The 18,045-nt window shown below is 32.8% G+C and overlaps 1 protein-coding gene across 1 annotated transcript in view; it reads left to right on the forward strand.

Moving 5' to 3' along the window:
* The first annotated feature begins 913 nt into the window (after nucleotides 1-913).
* LOC145331472 (uncharacterized) overlaps nucleotides 914-18,045 on the forward strand; it is a 57,406-nt gene continuing 40,274 nt past the window's right edge. The window contains exons 1-7 of the mRNA XM_080176151.1: nucleotides 914-952; nucleotides 1,284-1,401; nucleotides 4,886-4,941; nucleotides 5,727-5,775; nucleotides 10,876-10,925; nucleotides 12,767-12,896; nucleotides 15,788-15,897. Coding sequence (XP_080032277.1) covers nucleotides 927-952; nucleotides 1,284-1,401; nucleotides 4,886-4,941; nucleotides 5,727-5,775; nucleotides 10,876-10,925; nucleotides 12,767-12,896; nucleotides 15,788-15,897 — 539 coding nt within the window. The 5' untranslated portion in view covers nucleotides 914-926. The remainder of the gene's footprint in view (nucleotides 953-1,283; nucleotides 1,402-4,885; nucleotides 4,942-5,726; nucleotides 5,776-10,875; nucleotides 10,926-12,766; nucleotides 12,897-15,787; nucleotides 15,898-18,045) is intronic.

Consider the following 18,045-nt stretch of genomic DNA (forward strand, 5'->3'; position numbering starts at 1 on the left):
TTTACCTATTGCTACTGTGTCAAGTGCGCTACATTAATAGAAAAATAGGGAGAATGCCTTGGCCCAAAACATCGCAACTCATTACTATGCACAGTTAGAACATCCAGCATAACAATAGACCTAAACACAAATAATGTGTTGGCAAATTAAAAATAAGCTACCTAACACATAATCTATATTGACCTGATATCAGAATAAAAGCAAAGATACTTAATTAATCTCTTTCATTGTTACTTTGCCTTTTAAACAGGAAGGGAGAGGACATTGATAGATTATTTAGTCTATAAACTGTCTTCAATATTTATTAGTTACCAGAGGGAGAATCTTACAGTTTAAAGATTAAATAGCTTAAGGGATAGAGGGGTAGGTTAATTGTAGATAAACTAATCTTCCCCAAATACAAATCAGTTTGAGGAATAAACAGATGCCAACCCTTATAAAAAGTAACATGATGTCTGTCTGTTGATTAAGATCTTGCTAACTGTAGATCAATATGCTTCTTCTATTCAGTAAAGCTTCTTATAGCTAAATGTAGCGTCGACTTATCCCCCTTATATTTTTTATTTATTGTCATAACACTGATATATTTTTGTATTTGAGTAGCTTCAAAATATTTGGATGAATTTTGAAAACTGGATTTTGTATTTTTTGTGTTAAGTATTCGTTTATTTCTTTTCTTCTTATTGAATTGATTAATTTACTGATTTTTTTCGAAATCTCCGTCGGTAGGTTCATCTGTCTATTTTTTAGGGAAAAAAACATTATTCTCTCATCTCCTTCTTCATTTCTTATAAACCCTGAATATTTACTTTACAGCTCACTTTGTACGTTGTCCATCCGTAGTTTTTTTATGCTTCGCTTCTTATGCATGTTATCTTACTTGTTTTATTTATAATAATGAAAAAATGTTATTTCAGAACACAAAAATGTCGGGAATTTCAGATGAGAAAAGGTATAAATATATTAATTATAGATTTGTCTAATGTCTATACAGGCGGTGGAGAGGGAAATCCCCCTTCCTTCCCCAACTTAAATAGTTTTGTTTTATAAAGAAAAAGTTTTTTTGACGGGGGTAGGGGGCGATTTCTCTTTGGAAGGTGGAGGTATCCTCCCACAAAACCATTCCTAGACTTAGATCTTAAGAAAATAGCCTAAACCCAATCTTTTATTAGGAGCTTCCTGACATGAAATTACTGAATCAATTCAATGATTTGGAAGATTATAACGGTCAAACAAAATCTTATATTCTATCTGCATTCCTTTCTTTCTATCTATCTATCTAGGCTCCCGGGTCGTCGCCACTCCATTGCAGTGGGCCAGACGTTGTTTGGGGGGTGTTCCAAGGCCCCAGTCTCCCCCGTAGTCACTCCCAGAAATACAAACAGACGCAAAAGTATTCAGGTAAACATGATTTCAGTATGGCTTTGAAACCGATTAATATCTGCTGGATAAGAACCGGTTCTCAGCAATACTAAAATATCATTTATCGTATCATAGAAAAAAAAATTATGAATATATTATAATAAAAATTTGATATTAATACCAGTTTTGTTAGCACGGGACTTCGGCCACTCAGGACTAACAAAAACTGGAATTAATCGAATAATTTTTAATTTTACTGTCCGCGGAAAGCTGTATATAACACGTGGCGATAAATAACTATTTTTAAAGTAAGGGAATCTTATTTATTTTTCCATTGTTTTTAAAAGCTAAGCTTTTCTATAAATATGGTCATTTAGTTTAAATAAAGTTGTTAGAACAAACCAATAGTGAATGCTAGAGAAAGGCTACATTACCGCAAAAATTAACCGCTTAATATAATCTCCTGCCATATAAAGTAGCATGTATGAATATTAAGATCTCGAAAATTGCTTCACCGTATGGGTTGTACTTTTTAGGGACGCTTTTCGAATGCTGTGGGGTTGTTTTAGGATACATTTCTGACCTCTATATCACCTAGAGGCTAGGGTGAAGCAACTAGTATATTTATACAGTTTAACAGAAAAAAGTATATATGAAAAAAGATATACTGTCTATCTATAATTATAATTGAACAAATATTTGCTTTTGGTTAAGTGAGGTCATGTTACCCAATATGTATATACGTGTGTTGTTTTTTATGGTCACAACCTTGGGAATTCACTTTTTAAAGCATATATACATATTATTAATGTTATCAGTGGCGTGCGAACCGAAGGGGGCAGTTGGGGCAATCGCCCCCCCCCCTAGCGACCAAAACGCCCCCCCCCCTGCCCCCCCTAGCAACCGCCCCCCCTGCCCCCCCCTAAATGTTAAAAAATGCCCCATTTTGCCCCCCCCTGGTCAACAAAAATGCCCCTTTTTGCCCCCTACCCTACAAAAAGCATAACTATCCCAGTTTCCAAAAAAAAGATCAAGAAATACTCCAAAAAAATTTTTGGCGCTTCGCGCCAAACAGACAGTTACTATTCATTTAACCTTACCAATCTTTTTAATTAGTGTAGAAATTAGGTTATAATCTTTTTTCACTGAACATAACAAACCAGGTTATAGAAAGTATTTTATTTTGTATAATATAAACTTTTTACCAAAGAAATTTGTACATCCCCAATGATGATACACAAAATTACCCCTTATATAGATTACAATTAGTGGATGAAATATAGGGAAACTTAATTAACCAACCAATCAAAATTCCATTAAAGTCCCTAAAGTTGTTGAGCCAACGAATAAGAAAATTTTATATGAAATATTGGGGACTAGTGTAATAAATAGCCCAAAAACCCCTCCCTCCCTGCATATTTGAAGAAAAAAATTTGCACTTCGCGCCCTTCTAAATGGTTTATGCTATGAAATATTGGGGACTAGTGTAATAAATAGCCCAAAAACCCCTCCCTCCCTGCATATTTGAAGAAAAAAATTTGCGCTTCGCGCCCTTCCAAATGGTTTCTCCTATGAAATATTGGGGACTAGTGTAATAAATAGCCAAAAAACCCCTCCCTCCCTGCATATTTGAAGTAAAAAATTTGCACTTCGCGCCCTTCCAAATGGTTTCTGCTATGAAATATTGGGGACTAGTGTAATAAATAGCCCAGAAACCCCTCCCTCCCTGCATATTTGAAGAAAAAAATTTTCACTTCGCGCCCTTCCAAATGGTTTCTGCTATGAAATATTGGTGACTAGTGTAATAAATAGCCCAAAAACCCCTTCCTCCCTGCATATTTGAAGAAAAAAATTTGCGCTTCGCGCCCTTCCAAATGGTTTCTGCTATGAAATATTGGGGACTAGTGTAATAAATAGCCCAAAAACCCCTTCCTTCCTGCATATTTGAAGAAAAAAATTTGCACTTCGCGCCCTTCCAAATGGTTTCTGCTATGAAATATTGGGGACTAGTGTAATAAATAGCCCAAAAACCCCTTCCTTCCTGCATATTTGAAGAAAAAAATTTGCGCTTTGCGCCCTTCCAAATGGTTTCTGCTATGAAATATTGGGGACTAGTGTAATAAATAGCCCAAAAACCCCTTCCTTCCTGCATATTTGAAGAAAAAAATTTGCGCTTCGCGCCCTTCCAAATGGTTTCTGCTTTTTATCACAATGAAAGGACAAGTAATTTTTTTTTATTTTTTGCACAGTTCATTATATCTTTGGTTTTTATGGTACAATAAATTTTTTTGTGGATTATAATATTAAAAAAATAAAATTTCTCGCTGTTTCGAGCATCCAGTATGTAATTTACTTTGACTGTCATCACACAACATACAGGAAAAAGGATTTGTGACTTTTTCTACCTAAAATATATATTTATTTCAACAGATGCTCTTTAAATCTACTTGTCTGTATTCTTATTAATGATTTTTTGTGCTTTGCTACTTAAAGATGTTGTCATCCTTGTTGTCAAACAATAAAGAAATATTTAATATCATTTTTTCATATTAGGTTAATTTTTGGTAAATTATTTCCAAAATGAGTGTTTTTATCTCCCCCCCCCCCCCAATTTTTTTTAAAGGGGTTATTCATCCTTCCTGCTGAGATTTTATAACATCCCCTTCCACCCATTAAAAATGTTTTGTGGTGGAGGGGGGGGGGGGGGGAAAGGTTAATTTATCTTCTGTACTATTTTTTCGAAGATGCCTTCTAGCTCCCTTCCCTTTGGTCATCGCAGGGTGGGGAGAAGGAATGGGGGAGAAGAGATGGGGGGGAAGAGATGAGGGGGGAGGTGGGGGATATAAATGAAAAATAGGGATGGGGGAAGGGATGGGGAAGAAGGGATAAGGACTAGGAGGCCCATAATCAAATAATCCCACCCCTTAAAACGCCCTTATTTAAAATTAGTATATATAATCAAAATGCCCCCCCCTAAAGCAAAGTGCCCCCCCCCTAGACAAAGTGCTTCGCACGCCACTGAATGTTATGTATATTGCATCTAGAAATAAAATTAAATAGTTATCAGTTATCTAGAAAAAACGTCAATTATACAGGTGGGGCGTAATTTATTTAAAGAACGATTTTTCTTAGGTCGTTAATTTAAGCATATTAGAAATGTCTTTTCTACTTCAAACTTTGTGTGATAATTTTTGTAAAAATTAGGTATAATTTTTGAAGCCTAGCAACTCTATAATTGTTACCAGAAAGTCCGTACGTCCATTAAAAATATCCTGATTTTTAACTTTTTGTCAAAACAAATTTGTATGATGTCTTCATTTGATTTGAACAAAGTACAATATTATTAGTTTAACATGCCAATAATCAAGTCCTAAAAATGTAAGTATGTCTTTAAAGAGTAGTATTTAAGTAATTTTTTACCATATTTATACACAATTCGTTATGTTTGTTTGTCGCGCGGCCTTATTTAGCGCTTCGTTTTTGGGTGTTGTCATCCTTGTTTTAATATATGAACGTATTTTAGGACAGTTTGAGTCACCTAACCCAATCTATGTCTGTTGGTCTCAAATTGGTAATCAGGTGAATATTTATTTACAAAGTAATATGATATCTTTCTGCTTGTCTTGTCTGGTTAAATTACGCAAAGCTACTATTATAATAATAATCAGGGCTCGTCAGCCGCGCATTAGCCTCAAATTTTAAACCCACTTGTGTTAATGAAAAAATTCCATGAAAAGGTGGATTGTCTGTTTAGGATCAGGTTTAAACTGAATTTTAAAGATATAATATAACGACTTTACGTGGCTAAGGTGCGGCTGCCGAGCCCTGGTAGTAATGTTTGTTTGTTGAACAAAAACGCACATTAATTGGGATTAAAGATTTTTTCTAAGAAAAAAGTAAATGTTAACAGATGCTGATTTAATTTTGATAGATATTTTTAAAATACCTTTTACCAGCCCCTTACTACTTTCTATAAAGTAGTTTCTTGTGTGTGTATGTGGGTAGGTGTATGTTCAGAAAGATATCGTAAACGGCTGGACCTATCTTTACACATTTTTCAGACGAGTTTAGTATTAGTCCAAGTAAGGGGTTACATCCCCTAAATCACCCTAGATATCAGGGATCTTAGGCGCTGGACAAATGATGGTAAACAACACTACCCCTTCTCTGATGTCTTAAATTATTGGTTGAAACGTTTGGATGGGCACTGCTAGTTTAAACCAACAAATCAAGATTTAATAGATTATAAGCCAACAAATTAAGAAAGCGGTTATTAAACTTTTGGTATCAGTGTAATTTACAGTCCAATGTGCCCTCCCTTCTTACAAAATCATCTAGCACTATAAATCTAATTTTATTTTTAGAAGCAGCAAAGAAAATTTGTTACTGGGTGACGAGGTCTATCTTGAAAAGGTAAAATTTATTTATCGTATCATGGACTGCTTTCCGCGGATATTAAAACTAAAATGAAAATTATATGATTAAAAGTTAGCCTCGGCCTTCGGCCCCTCTGATCTAACAAAACTGATATTAATTTTATGATTTTTTATTTAAATATTCATTAAGAATTATCTGTAATACGATGCTATACATGATTTTTCATATGGCTGAGAACCGGTACTAAGCCAGCGGATATTAATCGGTTCCAATGACTGGAAAATACTTCTCAGCCGTACGGACTGACGGACAATATCTGTGGGACGCTTTTGCTTCCATTTTTCTCGTCAATAATATAATAAATATTAAATCAAAGTTTAGTAAAAAAGTTGAGGTGAAAAAGTGGAAAATAGTCCTGCAAATTTTGATTAAAGGAAGGTGTTGAAGAATATAATTACATAATCTGTACGTTCATGGATTTGTGTAAAATGTGATGTAGGGGTGTGTCCCTTTCAAAATGACTCCCCTTTTGACCCCCTTATAGCTGCACGCACAGCCCCCAGGAGAATCGAGGGGCACGCCAATGTTCGCGTTGAACGGTTTTCTAATTATTTTCTTTTAATGTTCAACTTCAAGAATGATTTTCAATGATTTTCCTTATTTAATTTTTTAAAAACAACTTTTCTGTTTTGATTGGTAAATTTAATAACGAAACAACGATGACAGCATCCATAAAAAAAATCATTAAGTATATTTTTATATTATCAAAATGTTTAATGCTGTATTCAAGATCGCCATCCTATTTCCTGTAAGATTAAATAAGATTTTGTTTTTCCAATATGATCTCACAAACCACTATATTAAGGGCTCCGTTTATGGGAAGCTATATTTAGGTTTTAAGATGAAACTTTAAGGTAGATATCTGCAAATGCACTGTCAATAAAAAGTTTCTAGCAAAAAGTCGATTAAATGTTAGTCACGAATAATATTTTTGAAGTCCTGGAAAGATGTTAAAAGTTTCTTTTTACTCTTTTACTTTGGCTTTTCAAATTCTCTGTTGTTAAAAAAAAAGAAAAATATTTTTTATATTCTGGTGTGTAAATATATAGAGAACAAGAATATTCATTGCTTTTGATAAAACAACAAGATAAAAGGGATGCAAACCCTAAAAATCAATTTTTTGGTGACCACTGACCATACTGTAGCATACTAATTTAGTAAACTAAAGAAGAGCTTCAAACATAAAAATTTTATGTTTCATTGAAATCTTTTTATTTCAAATAATTTCTAACTTCTTTTTTTTTAAATCCAAACAAAAAAGGGAAGCTCTACCAATCAAACAAACCAATATTAACAAACAAAAAAATTAAGCCTTGACAAAAATATTATATAATTATGTTGCAAAATTGCTTTTATTAGGACATTTTAAATTTTAATGACTTGATTACAGAGATACTTTGCTTTAAACATTAAACATAATCGTCTAATGAATCATTGTTCTAGGAATCATGTTCATTTTAAATCAATGTCTCAGGTTCGACATAAATGGAGGTGGTGGGGGGGGGGGGGGGAAGTAGCATTAGGCTGTTTATTGCACTAGTCCCCATAGTTTTATTATAATGTTTTCTCATTCGTTGGCTTGATAACTTTTGGGGCTTTTATTGAATTTTGATTTGGTTGGTTCATTTAGTTGAGTGTCCAAAGGTTCCATCCACTAATTGTAATCTACAGAAGGGGTAATTGTGTTTGTCTTATAAGTTTAGATCTCTGCGATATAAACCATAATCATTACATTTGTATAGAGATGCTACTATGTAGTTGTAACGGAATTGTCAACTAGCGCACCAAATATAAAACAATTTATGGTTTTGAATATTTTAAAACCCGTCTCAGTGAGATTGAAGAATATTCTAGAGTGGCTGGGCTGCACTGATGATATAATTTTTCTATAAAATCTGAGTTCATTAAATGTTTTAATTATAGGACCATTGTCTAGAAATTTGCTAGAATTCAGCAGAGAAATAGAAATAGGTCAATGGAGGATTAATAAATGTTTACCCCAATTCATGGACGTCAAAAGGAGGTTGGGTAAAGAGGTGGTTACCCCTTCGCGCGCCATTTACCTCCATTAGTAGCTTTTTTAAAAATTTGGGGGGGGAGGTCACTAGTAAAATACTGTTTTTTGTCGTAAATCAAAATCATTTTGGGGGGATTGGAGGTAGGGTCACTGGTAAAATATGTTTTTATATTCTTCCTTCCTTTCCCTACAAGTTAACTTTACGAAAGACTGCAGCTGGAAAAAAAAACTTTTTTCGTTTGAGAATAATTTCAGACTTTAGTTTGAAAAAGAAAAAGTACAAATATTGTTTTGGGTTGGAGTTGATTTTATAAACACAATTTTTCTTGGGAGAGTTTAAAGTACCCAGCCTTAAAATAGTTTTAAACCTTCTCTAGACTTGTAAGAAGCTTCACTGTAAGGTAGAACCATATAGCAAAATCCTTCCTTACCAGGGAGGGAGGGGACAATGAGCTGTTTAGTAAACTTGTCCCCAAAGTTTTATAATACCAGCTTCTTATGTCAGCTTAAATTTGCGGACTTTAAATTATTTGATTCCTAAAGTTGAGTGTTCAAACGTTTCAACCACTAATTTTCATCTACTCAAGGGGTAATTTTGTTTATCATGAATGAGGATTTACATCAATTTATCGACCATTGTCTTATCTCTTTAGATCCTTGCTTTGCCATAGACAGATTTCAAATTTCTCTGATATTATTTGTTTTTTTTCTCAACATATCTTCTGTGCAAGTAAACTATGAGATGTTATCATCCTTGTTATTCATTAAATTTATGAATATGTACCAAAACAAGGAAAATTATGTTCATAAGCAATCAAAATTGATTTCGCACTGAATCCTGTTTTCAAATTTTAAAACAAACAAAACAATACAATGGTAGGCCCCTGGCCAGTATACAAATCACCATTTGTCAATTACAATATATACTAGCCTATCATTGGTCATTTGTATTGTATGACGTCATTTGTTTGGACACTGTACGCTGTTTCAAACAAACTGAATAACCAAATAAAAAATAACATAACATTTAAAGTAAGACACAGTAAATAAGCTTTAAATTAAAAACCTAAATTGTATTTAATAGAGAGTCTTCGCTTTTTTTCCATTATAATATTGTATGGTTCTAATTTTGTAAAAATTTACATTTTCAAAGACAAAAGATACAAACATACAAAAAATAAAATGTCGATAGGTAAACAGTTATTGATTTTTTTAAAAACTAGATTAGGTTTGTAAAGAGATTCCAAAGGATGAGACAATGGACGGAAAATTAATGCGCAGTACACCCAAAGTTACAATAAACAAAATTACCCCTACAAAAGAAAAATTTGGAGCCTATTAGTGTGTAGCAACCAATCAAGACTCAGTAGAAGCCAACAAAATGTTGATTTGTTATTTCATCTTTTATTAGTCTAAGTTTATATCCTTATAATAAAGTTAAAGGATGTCTGTTTGTTTGTCTGTTTGTACCGACGGTTTTTAACTATTTTTTGGGAGGGTAAAAAGGGGGGGGGGGGGGTAAAATGTGGTGACTCGTAAGAAAAAAATTCGCCAACACCGCATACAGTAAAATGACATACTTCCTTTTTTTAGATTTGATTAAAGAAATGTTTTGCTTAAAATATCTCACCTTGATGTCCTAGGAATCATTATTCCAAGCATCAGATTTGTAGAATAATTGTATCATACATATGGTTGTATCATCAACATGTTTAAAATGGATTTACATATTATAGAGTGGCTACGCTTTCTAAATCATACCCTACCTACATAGGAATCAACTTACAAAGTTTGAAATCAATAGGACAATGCAAACCTGCCTAAATTAATGAAAAGAGCTAACAGTTACGGAGGTATGGATGGACCGACCCTTATTATAGAAAAGTTTCGCTTTTAAAAATCTATATTATATATTGACATGTTCATACCAAATTGATCTAGATAAGAACTAAGAGTGGTGTGGCTTCACTTCTGCATATGAAGTACATAAACAAATAATCAGATTCACATAAAATTCACGTATCTTAAGGGATAAGGGACAATAATGGGGATAAATAGATATATATTCCAAACCTTGATAAACCAAATTACCCCCTATATATATCAAAAATATTGGTTGAACTTTTTTAGTTTTTATCCTACCAATCAGAATTCAACTAATGTTCCCAAAGTTTTACTGCCAACGAATAAGTAAGATAGGTTATGATACTTTGGATAACCGGCTAATTTACCCTCCTATGTTCCCTCCTTCCCTTCAAATATTACAATCGAACAAGCTGTCTTTTCCCATATAAATCCCGGTAATTTAAATGCTATAGTTTCTTTTGCGAATATAAAAACATTTTGGGCAAGTAATAAAACACCTTGACCCTGATTTATATTGAGGACAATAGGCTTTTAACCAACAACAAGGATGACCAAACTTAAAGAAAAGAATAGGAAGATTTTTTTCTTATGAATTGACTTTTCCTAATTTGTTTACATTTTTATCTATTAAAAAGGGAAAAGAGATCCCCTTTAATACATCTCCAATAAATTAACTTGTAAAAAAATCTTTATCCGGTTTTTTTTAAAAAAGGCATACAGTTTTGCCCCTCTACTTTAAAATGCTTTCTAGTCGTTTGCAAGGCCTTATGCGGTCTTTAAAACGTTAGTCTTTATGATTGTTTGTCACTTTTTAAAAAAGGATTTAAAAACTTTTGGCTAAAATTATAAGGAGATAACCTATAGACGTCATATGCAAGTATTTATATGTCTATCTGACAGAGTAATAGAATGTATATTTGTCTGTCTACGTGAAATTTTATCAATTACTTCAAGGAATAAGGTATAGCCAACAAGCGAAATAAATCTATATAATATTTGGGGGGCAAATGGAAAGGTCGTCAATTTTACTATGTGTTGCACCCAAACGACAGCTGAAAATAACGTATAGGCTTCCATTTTTTTTAGATTATAAGTTACAGATATAATTTTTAGCTGTTCTATTGAGTTTGTCTGTAAACAAAAAAACATTTTTTTTCATTTGAAAAAGTTTTGATGTTTTTTTATGATTTTAGGCACTGATGAGAAATATAATCTCCAACCATCTCAGAGATAAGGAAGTCAAGTAAGTCACTTTATTAAAAGCAAAGCTTTTCTATAATTAGGGTCGAAGCAACTTTATAATCAAGTCCTAAAAATGTAAGTATGTCTGTCCGTAAACATTATACTGTATCAAGCAGTTTTTCAACAAATTTACATACAATTTTGCTTGACCGTTTGTCCTACCGTATCAGAGCCTCGCTTTTATGGATGTTGTCATCCATGTTTGTTATTGAAGTTGAAGACTTTAAATTTTTGCATGATTCCTTTAAGTATTAATATTTGATACATATACACACATAATTTAGAAACTTTTCTTCATTTCACTGAAACTTAAGATAACTGAAATGAAACTATTTGAAACCACTTTTAATTAAAACTTTATTAATTTATGTATTCAATACATTGTACTTACAATTCCACAAATCACAATCACGTCATAATCATAAAAAAATCACTATCATTCATTCGTTGGCTCTAAAACTTTGGGTACTATTATTAAATCCTTATTTATTGGCTCAATAAAAGGAAATTTATAACAATTTATCGTTTATTGTCTTATCTCTTAAGATACATGGGCAAGAGACAGATTATAATGTTTAAATAATTGCGCGATTTGTGCGAAACTGAATGCACATAATGCCATACATACTTCTTCAGTACTTTAGTTAGTTGCTGCGCCTCTTGCATACAAGAAAACCCCTCTTTGGGGTGGATAGTTTCTTCACTATCTAAAGTTTTGGAATAAACAAAGATTTAGAGGGATGTCTTCAACGGGTATTAACCTAAACATTCGCAGAATATTATATAACTTATACTAAACCAATACAATACTAAGCTTTCCTGAAAATTTTGGCGCGATTCATTTCTACACTTCTCTAATTGAAATTTAGATTAACTTAACCTCTCAAAATTGCTGTCCCACCCCCCACCCCCCATTACAAAATCCTGCGTACACCTCTGTTTGTTTGTATGCTTATGAATTAAAACATTTTACTGGAAGTCCTAACTTTTTACGTAAACAAGAATGGCGACATCCATGATAAGAAGAGCAAAAAATCATGGATGAAAACAAACAGAGGTAATTACAGAGCATATATTAGTGGCCATCAAATGATATGATGATCAGAAAATCATGATTTTTTTTTATTATGAATATGTTCATAATTCTTTTATTGCGAAAATGACTGAAGACATACAGACGGACATTTCGAATTATGAAGCGGCTACGTTAATATATATTTACTAAGTATATTTGCGATAACTTTTATTTATTAGATTCTTCCAATTTTTAACATTTACAAAACAGTCTGCTTTATTGCTTCAAGATCCATGTCAGATCTATATAGGAAATAAATGTCTAAAAATGAGCTCAAGTTTTCCAATGGATAAATGTTTAAAACTCATAGTGCTCCAATAATCAATAATAAACTCTCATTGGCCAGAACGATGAGATTCATTACTTTACTTTATAAAAAAGAAATTCTTTTTTTTTCATTTCATGTTGCTTTACATTAGATTGAAGTATTTAATTTCTAATCATAAAAAAAGAAAATTTTAATTTTTAATATAGTAAAAAGAAAACTCTGTTCTAAAAGAATTTGATGGTGGCAAAACTTCCTTTTGTGTGTTCAAATATTAAAACTAAAGTTTTAATCATATTAACCCTTTGGTGATGGTATGTGAAAAAATATAATTGAAAAAATCTTTTTAAAATCATTTAAATTATTAAATATTTACTTCTTTCTTTTAGATAGTAATGGCGGGGGAGGAAAATTTATTTATTGAGAAATAGATAAATAGATATAGAAAACTGCCAATAGTGAGATAGTTATATCGAGCCAACTCTAGTATTTTATATTTTAGGATAATCAAGATGATGGTACAAAAATCTACTAGCGACAGTTTTGAGGAGTTACAGAACGGCTCCGAGGAGCACAGTGCCTCCATAATCCAACACAATAACAGATATACTAAGAATAAACACGATATAGAGGTAATAATTACTCCTGTATAAAAGTAACTGTATGTCTGTTTGTCTATGTGTATGATTCTTAAGATTCTTCCATATACCTTTCTTTTAAAAGTTCAAAAGATTTTCAAATATAAATTTAAAATTAGTTGAAAATTTAAGTTTTTGATTAAACATTTTTTATCATTATAGGAGGTAACATTAACAATAACGATTAAATCATTCTACATCCCTTGTTCTGCCAAATATTTATAATCTGCAAAAGGCATAATTGGCGTTCATTTTCCTTTTATCATATCCTTATAGTTTTTTTTTATACTATACATTAACCCTAAACGGTCGTGGGGGGGGGGGCGCTGAACGCTACCCCCCCTCCGGTTTTTTTCTGTCTCATTTTATGTGTGTAAAAGATAAAGAGCCCAAACTGCGTGACTTTTTAAGTATGTGTATGAAACATAACTGAGAGTTGGAATTTTTTGATTATCTCCATCCTGGCGGGTACAGGATGCCAGCAAACCTGGCAGGGTCATCCAGGTAAAGAGCAAAAATATTTTTTTGACTTAAACATTAAACAAAGCATTTTATCTTACAAAAATACTGAAATATCCTCTAGTAGTACATCCTCATATTAAATACAGGTGTTCAAGTCAATTTTAGGTTCCAGGTATGATTCTGCAGGTCTCCAGAAATCTTTAAAAGGCTCCTATGGCCGCAATTTTTGACTTACAGACTTCAAATTTTAAACTTAAGCTTTTCTTACATGTCTACATAACTTCATAAATATCCGCCGCCGTTTTCCCGCCGACCTGGCAGCTGCCAAGTACAGCTGCGGCCGCTGAAATTTTTTTTGTTTTATATTTCTAGTATAAAATTTACATAAAGATAAATGTTTTCTGCAAACATATTTTTCTTTTGGCCTCAAAAATAAGAAAATTACAGCCGTTTGAAATTGTTTAGTAAAAAAGGACCTAAAAACAAAGGTTGTTAAATGAAAGGGTGAAGGAAGCGAAAATTGACTTTGACTTACTTAAGAACGGAAATTCATTATCAAACAGGGGACTTGCTCAAAACAATTTAGCCCTCTAGCTCTTATAGGAACTGAGATATATATGTATATTATCTCTCTCTCTCTCTTATTTTCTCTTTCTCGGTATTACACTATTACTCTATCAATTTTCCTTTTTAACTTTTTCCACCTTTTTTTACTGAATCCACTTTCCTCACAAATTGAAATGTAACAAAAAGTAAATAAATGGATTTTCTCATGCCATTCAAAAGGGGTTTTTAAAAGCGAAGCTTTTCTATACTTAGGGTCGGTCCGTCCGTCCGTCCGTAACGGATAGCTTTTTTTGTTAATTTAGGCATGTTAGAATTGTCCTATCGATTTCAAATTTTGCATAGTGATTCCTTTAATAGTAAGGTACGATTTAGAAAGCAAAGCAACTCTATAATCATCATTAAAATGTCCGTACGTCCATTTTAAACATGTTGATTTTTTTACTTTTTTAACAACAAATTTTAATCATCCGATTTATATGATTTTTGGTATATTGATTCCTGGGACAACAAAGTATAATGTAATAAGCGAAGCTACTCTATAATCAAGTCCTAAAAATGTAAGTGTGTCCATAAACATTATCCTGAAACATTATTCTGACACTATACAAGTGTTAATGTCCGTTTGTCCTACCATTTCAGTGCTTCGCTTTTATGGATGTTGTCATCCTTGTTTTTACATACACACACACACATCGATTTAGAAATTTTTTCATACACTATTAAAATCTATTTAGTACCTTTTTCGGGAATAGCTCCTTTCGTAACATCGCACCATATGGGGCGATTCTTCGTATTTTTTTTCAAATTGCTCTTTATAGGTCAATTTAGGTTAGGTTAGGTTATATTGGGTTAGGTGATTGCCCCACAGGGTTAGGTAATTGGCCCCGCAGGGTTAGAGCCCCCCGCAGAGGCTAGAAATAGGAGAAAAGCTACTGTGAAAAATACGAAGAATCGCCCCATAAGGTGCGATGTTACGAAAGGGACTATACCCTCTTTTTCTATAATAAGGGTCCTTACTTCCGTCCGTAACGGTTAGCTCTTTATGTCAATTTATACACATAAGAATTTCCTATAGATTTCAAACTTTGCATGCTGATTTCTATTACAGTAGGTTATATTTTAAAAAAGCGTAGCACCTTAATCGTTACTTGCAAGTCCATACAACTATTTAATCATGCTTATTTTAAAGTATTTTATATGATATAATTATCATAATCATCTGATTTTTAGAATAATGATTTTTAGCTAAAATTGGTATACAAGTAACTAAATCCTGAATATCTATAAACTCTCCAGAATTAATAATTCTAGTAATGAATTTGATTTCATTAATGTGACTCTGACATAAACAAAGCATTTGATAATATTTGCTATATTGCAATAGTCAAAAGATTTTCTTACAATAAAGTTAATAAAGTTCATTAATAAAACGAAAACCAAAATAAATCCAATCAAAGAAAATATAAATATAGTGGTTGTCAGAGAAATATGCACAAGAAATTTTACTAGATTCAATCATTTAGCAGCCGCTCTCAATAAAACCATAAAAATATCGTCTTGCAATATATGGGGAATAGTTATAATTGAGATGGTTATTCATCGCATCATTTTTGTTAATCCCTAAGGGCTAAAGGCTGGGGTTAGCAAAACTGGTATTAATTATGATTTTTAATTTTACTATTCAAGAAAATTGTCTTTAATACTTTCCGGTACATGATTTGCTGAGAACCAGATCAAAACCAGTGGATTAATTGGTATCAAAGCCATACTGGAAAATTTATTATTTTACCAATACAAGGTCGTATTTTCTGTGGCAAATTTCATCTTTCATTCGACAAAAGTCGTATTCTATTTAGATTTGGGTACGCAGAGATGGAATGAGAAAGAAACTGGATCTGTGTATTGATATACACGAGGAGGAGAGTTATGAGTGTAAAATGTATAATATTCTGTTTACAGTATTTAGGTAATACATCTTCATATCTTTTTTTACCACAAAATATTTAATATTATACCTCATAATGTGGAACAGAGATTTATTTTCTGATAATTAATTTTTTAGAAAGCAATTAGTAGCAAATTTTTTGTCGTCCATCTATATACTAATTATTGAAACAATTTTATGGCAATAGATTATTTGGTTATTGTATCTGCCTGTATGTACCGTTTCTAGCTAACCCCCAAACTGATATGGTTCTCCTTTACAATTTAGCATCTCATAGTCCTAGGAAGGCTTACAACTATTTTGGGGAGGGTACCACCAACCTTGCAAGAAAAATATCTATATTGAAAAAAAAAGATCAGCCACCCCTAAATTTTTCTACTTTTTAAAAACTACTATTGAAAATAGGGGGAGGGCGGTTTAATTCTCCCTTAAACCGCCTTTCCCTTTGAGTCCTCTAGTGGTGTATATGCTAGTATTTAAGTAACATTGGGTTTCCGTTTTTTAGGTATTAATTTCTTTTGCTTATTAATATATAGATGTTATTGTACTTGTTTCTTAGAGGTTTTTAGTAGCCAAGCTACTCTATAATTCACTATGTCCGTCCGTCCGTCAGTCAGTCCGTCCGTCAGTCAGTCCGTAACGCTATGGGGGAAACGTGATTTTCTTGGCTCCTATTTGTTTTGTCCGTCTGTCTGTTAATTGGGGTGCTAGATTGATTCCTAGATTTTTACGTTTTTGTAATTTTCTCGATTCCTGTTCAAGATAAATGGCTGGAATTTTCAGGGATTGAATAAATTTAGATTTTACATATTTCGATTATGTTTTATATAGATGCCTTTATTGGTTAGGGTGATAGATCGATTCCTAGATTTTTAAATTTTCATGATTTTTTCAATCCCTATACAAGATAGACAGTTGAAATTTTCAGGGATTGAACAAGTTTACTTTATACATAATTCCACCTATTTTTATTAAAAACCTTTATTGGTTAGGGTGCTAGATCGATTCCTAGTTTTTCAAGTTTTTGTGATTTTCTCAACTCCTGTTCAAGATAAACGGTTGAATACAAACCATCATCTGAAAAGGATTTGGATACAATGAAACACCAAATTTCTTCTGTATTAAAAGATGGGCTAAACAACAAATGGATAACAAAATCCGAATTTAATGCCATGAATCCTAGTGATAAAGGCCCAGGCAGGTTCTACCAGATTTTAAAGGTTCATAAGGAACATGAACCTGGCACTATTCCCCCAGGCCGTCCTATTGTTTCTGGTAATGGATCAATTACTGAAAACATATCAAGATTCGTTGATTTTCATGCAAAAAAAGTCATTCATCAAATTCCTGCCTTTATTGAAGATACTCCAGATTTCCTCAGAACACTGAAAGATTTCAATGACTCTGGAAACATTGAAGACACAGACATTCTGGTGACCATGGGTGTCTCTGCATTGTATACAAATATTCGCCATGATGATGGAATATCTTGTATGAAATCTGCTCTAGAAAACAGACCAGACAAAGCTGTACCAACACTCTTTCTAATTCAACTTCTGCAACTAGTCCTCACATGTAATATATTTGAATTTGACAAATCCCTGTTCCTGCAAGCTTGTGGCAACAATAATGATGCATAGTATAGATGTCAAGATAAAAAATCTAGCAAGGCAAGTGACAGCTGGCAGAAATCCCCTAATTTTGCTGAAAAGATTCTTGGATGACCTGTTTATGATCTGGAGAGGCAGTGTGGAGAATCTACAAATGTTTTTAGAATTGGTCAACACACTCCACCCCACAATTAAATTTACAAGTTCGTTCACCTGTCCTTTCCCTTGTACCTATCCTGCTGGATTTGAACATGACTGCTTCTGCCACTCAAGCCGATCCATACCTTTCCTGGACACATTAGTTACCATCAAAAACAAAACCTTGGTCACAGATATCTATAAAAAACCTACAGACCGTTGCCAGTACCTGTTGCCAACATCAGCACATCCTGCACACATTACCAAAAATATTCCCTTCAGCTTATGTTACAGACTAGTAAGAATATGTTCTGAAAAAAACACACTAATCCAACGACTAGATGAACTTAAACAACTGCTTCTTTCTAGAAACTACAACCTACAGATAATCAATGGTGCTATTACCAAGGCTCTAAATATC

Source organism: Acartia tonsa, chromosome 11 (genome assembly GCF_053477335.1).
Source record: "Acartia tonsa isolate MP-2025a chromosome 11, ASM5347733v1, whole genome shotgun sequence".
In the NCBI taxonomy this organism is placed as follows: Eukaryota; Metazoa; Arthropoda; class Copepoda; order Calanoida; family Acartiidae; genus Acartia; species Acartia tonsa.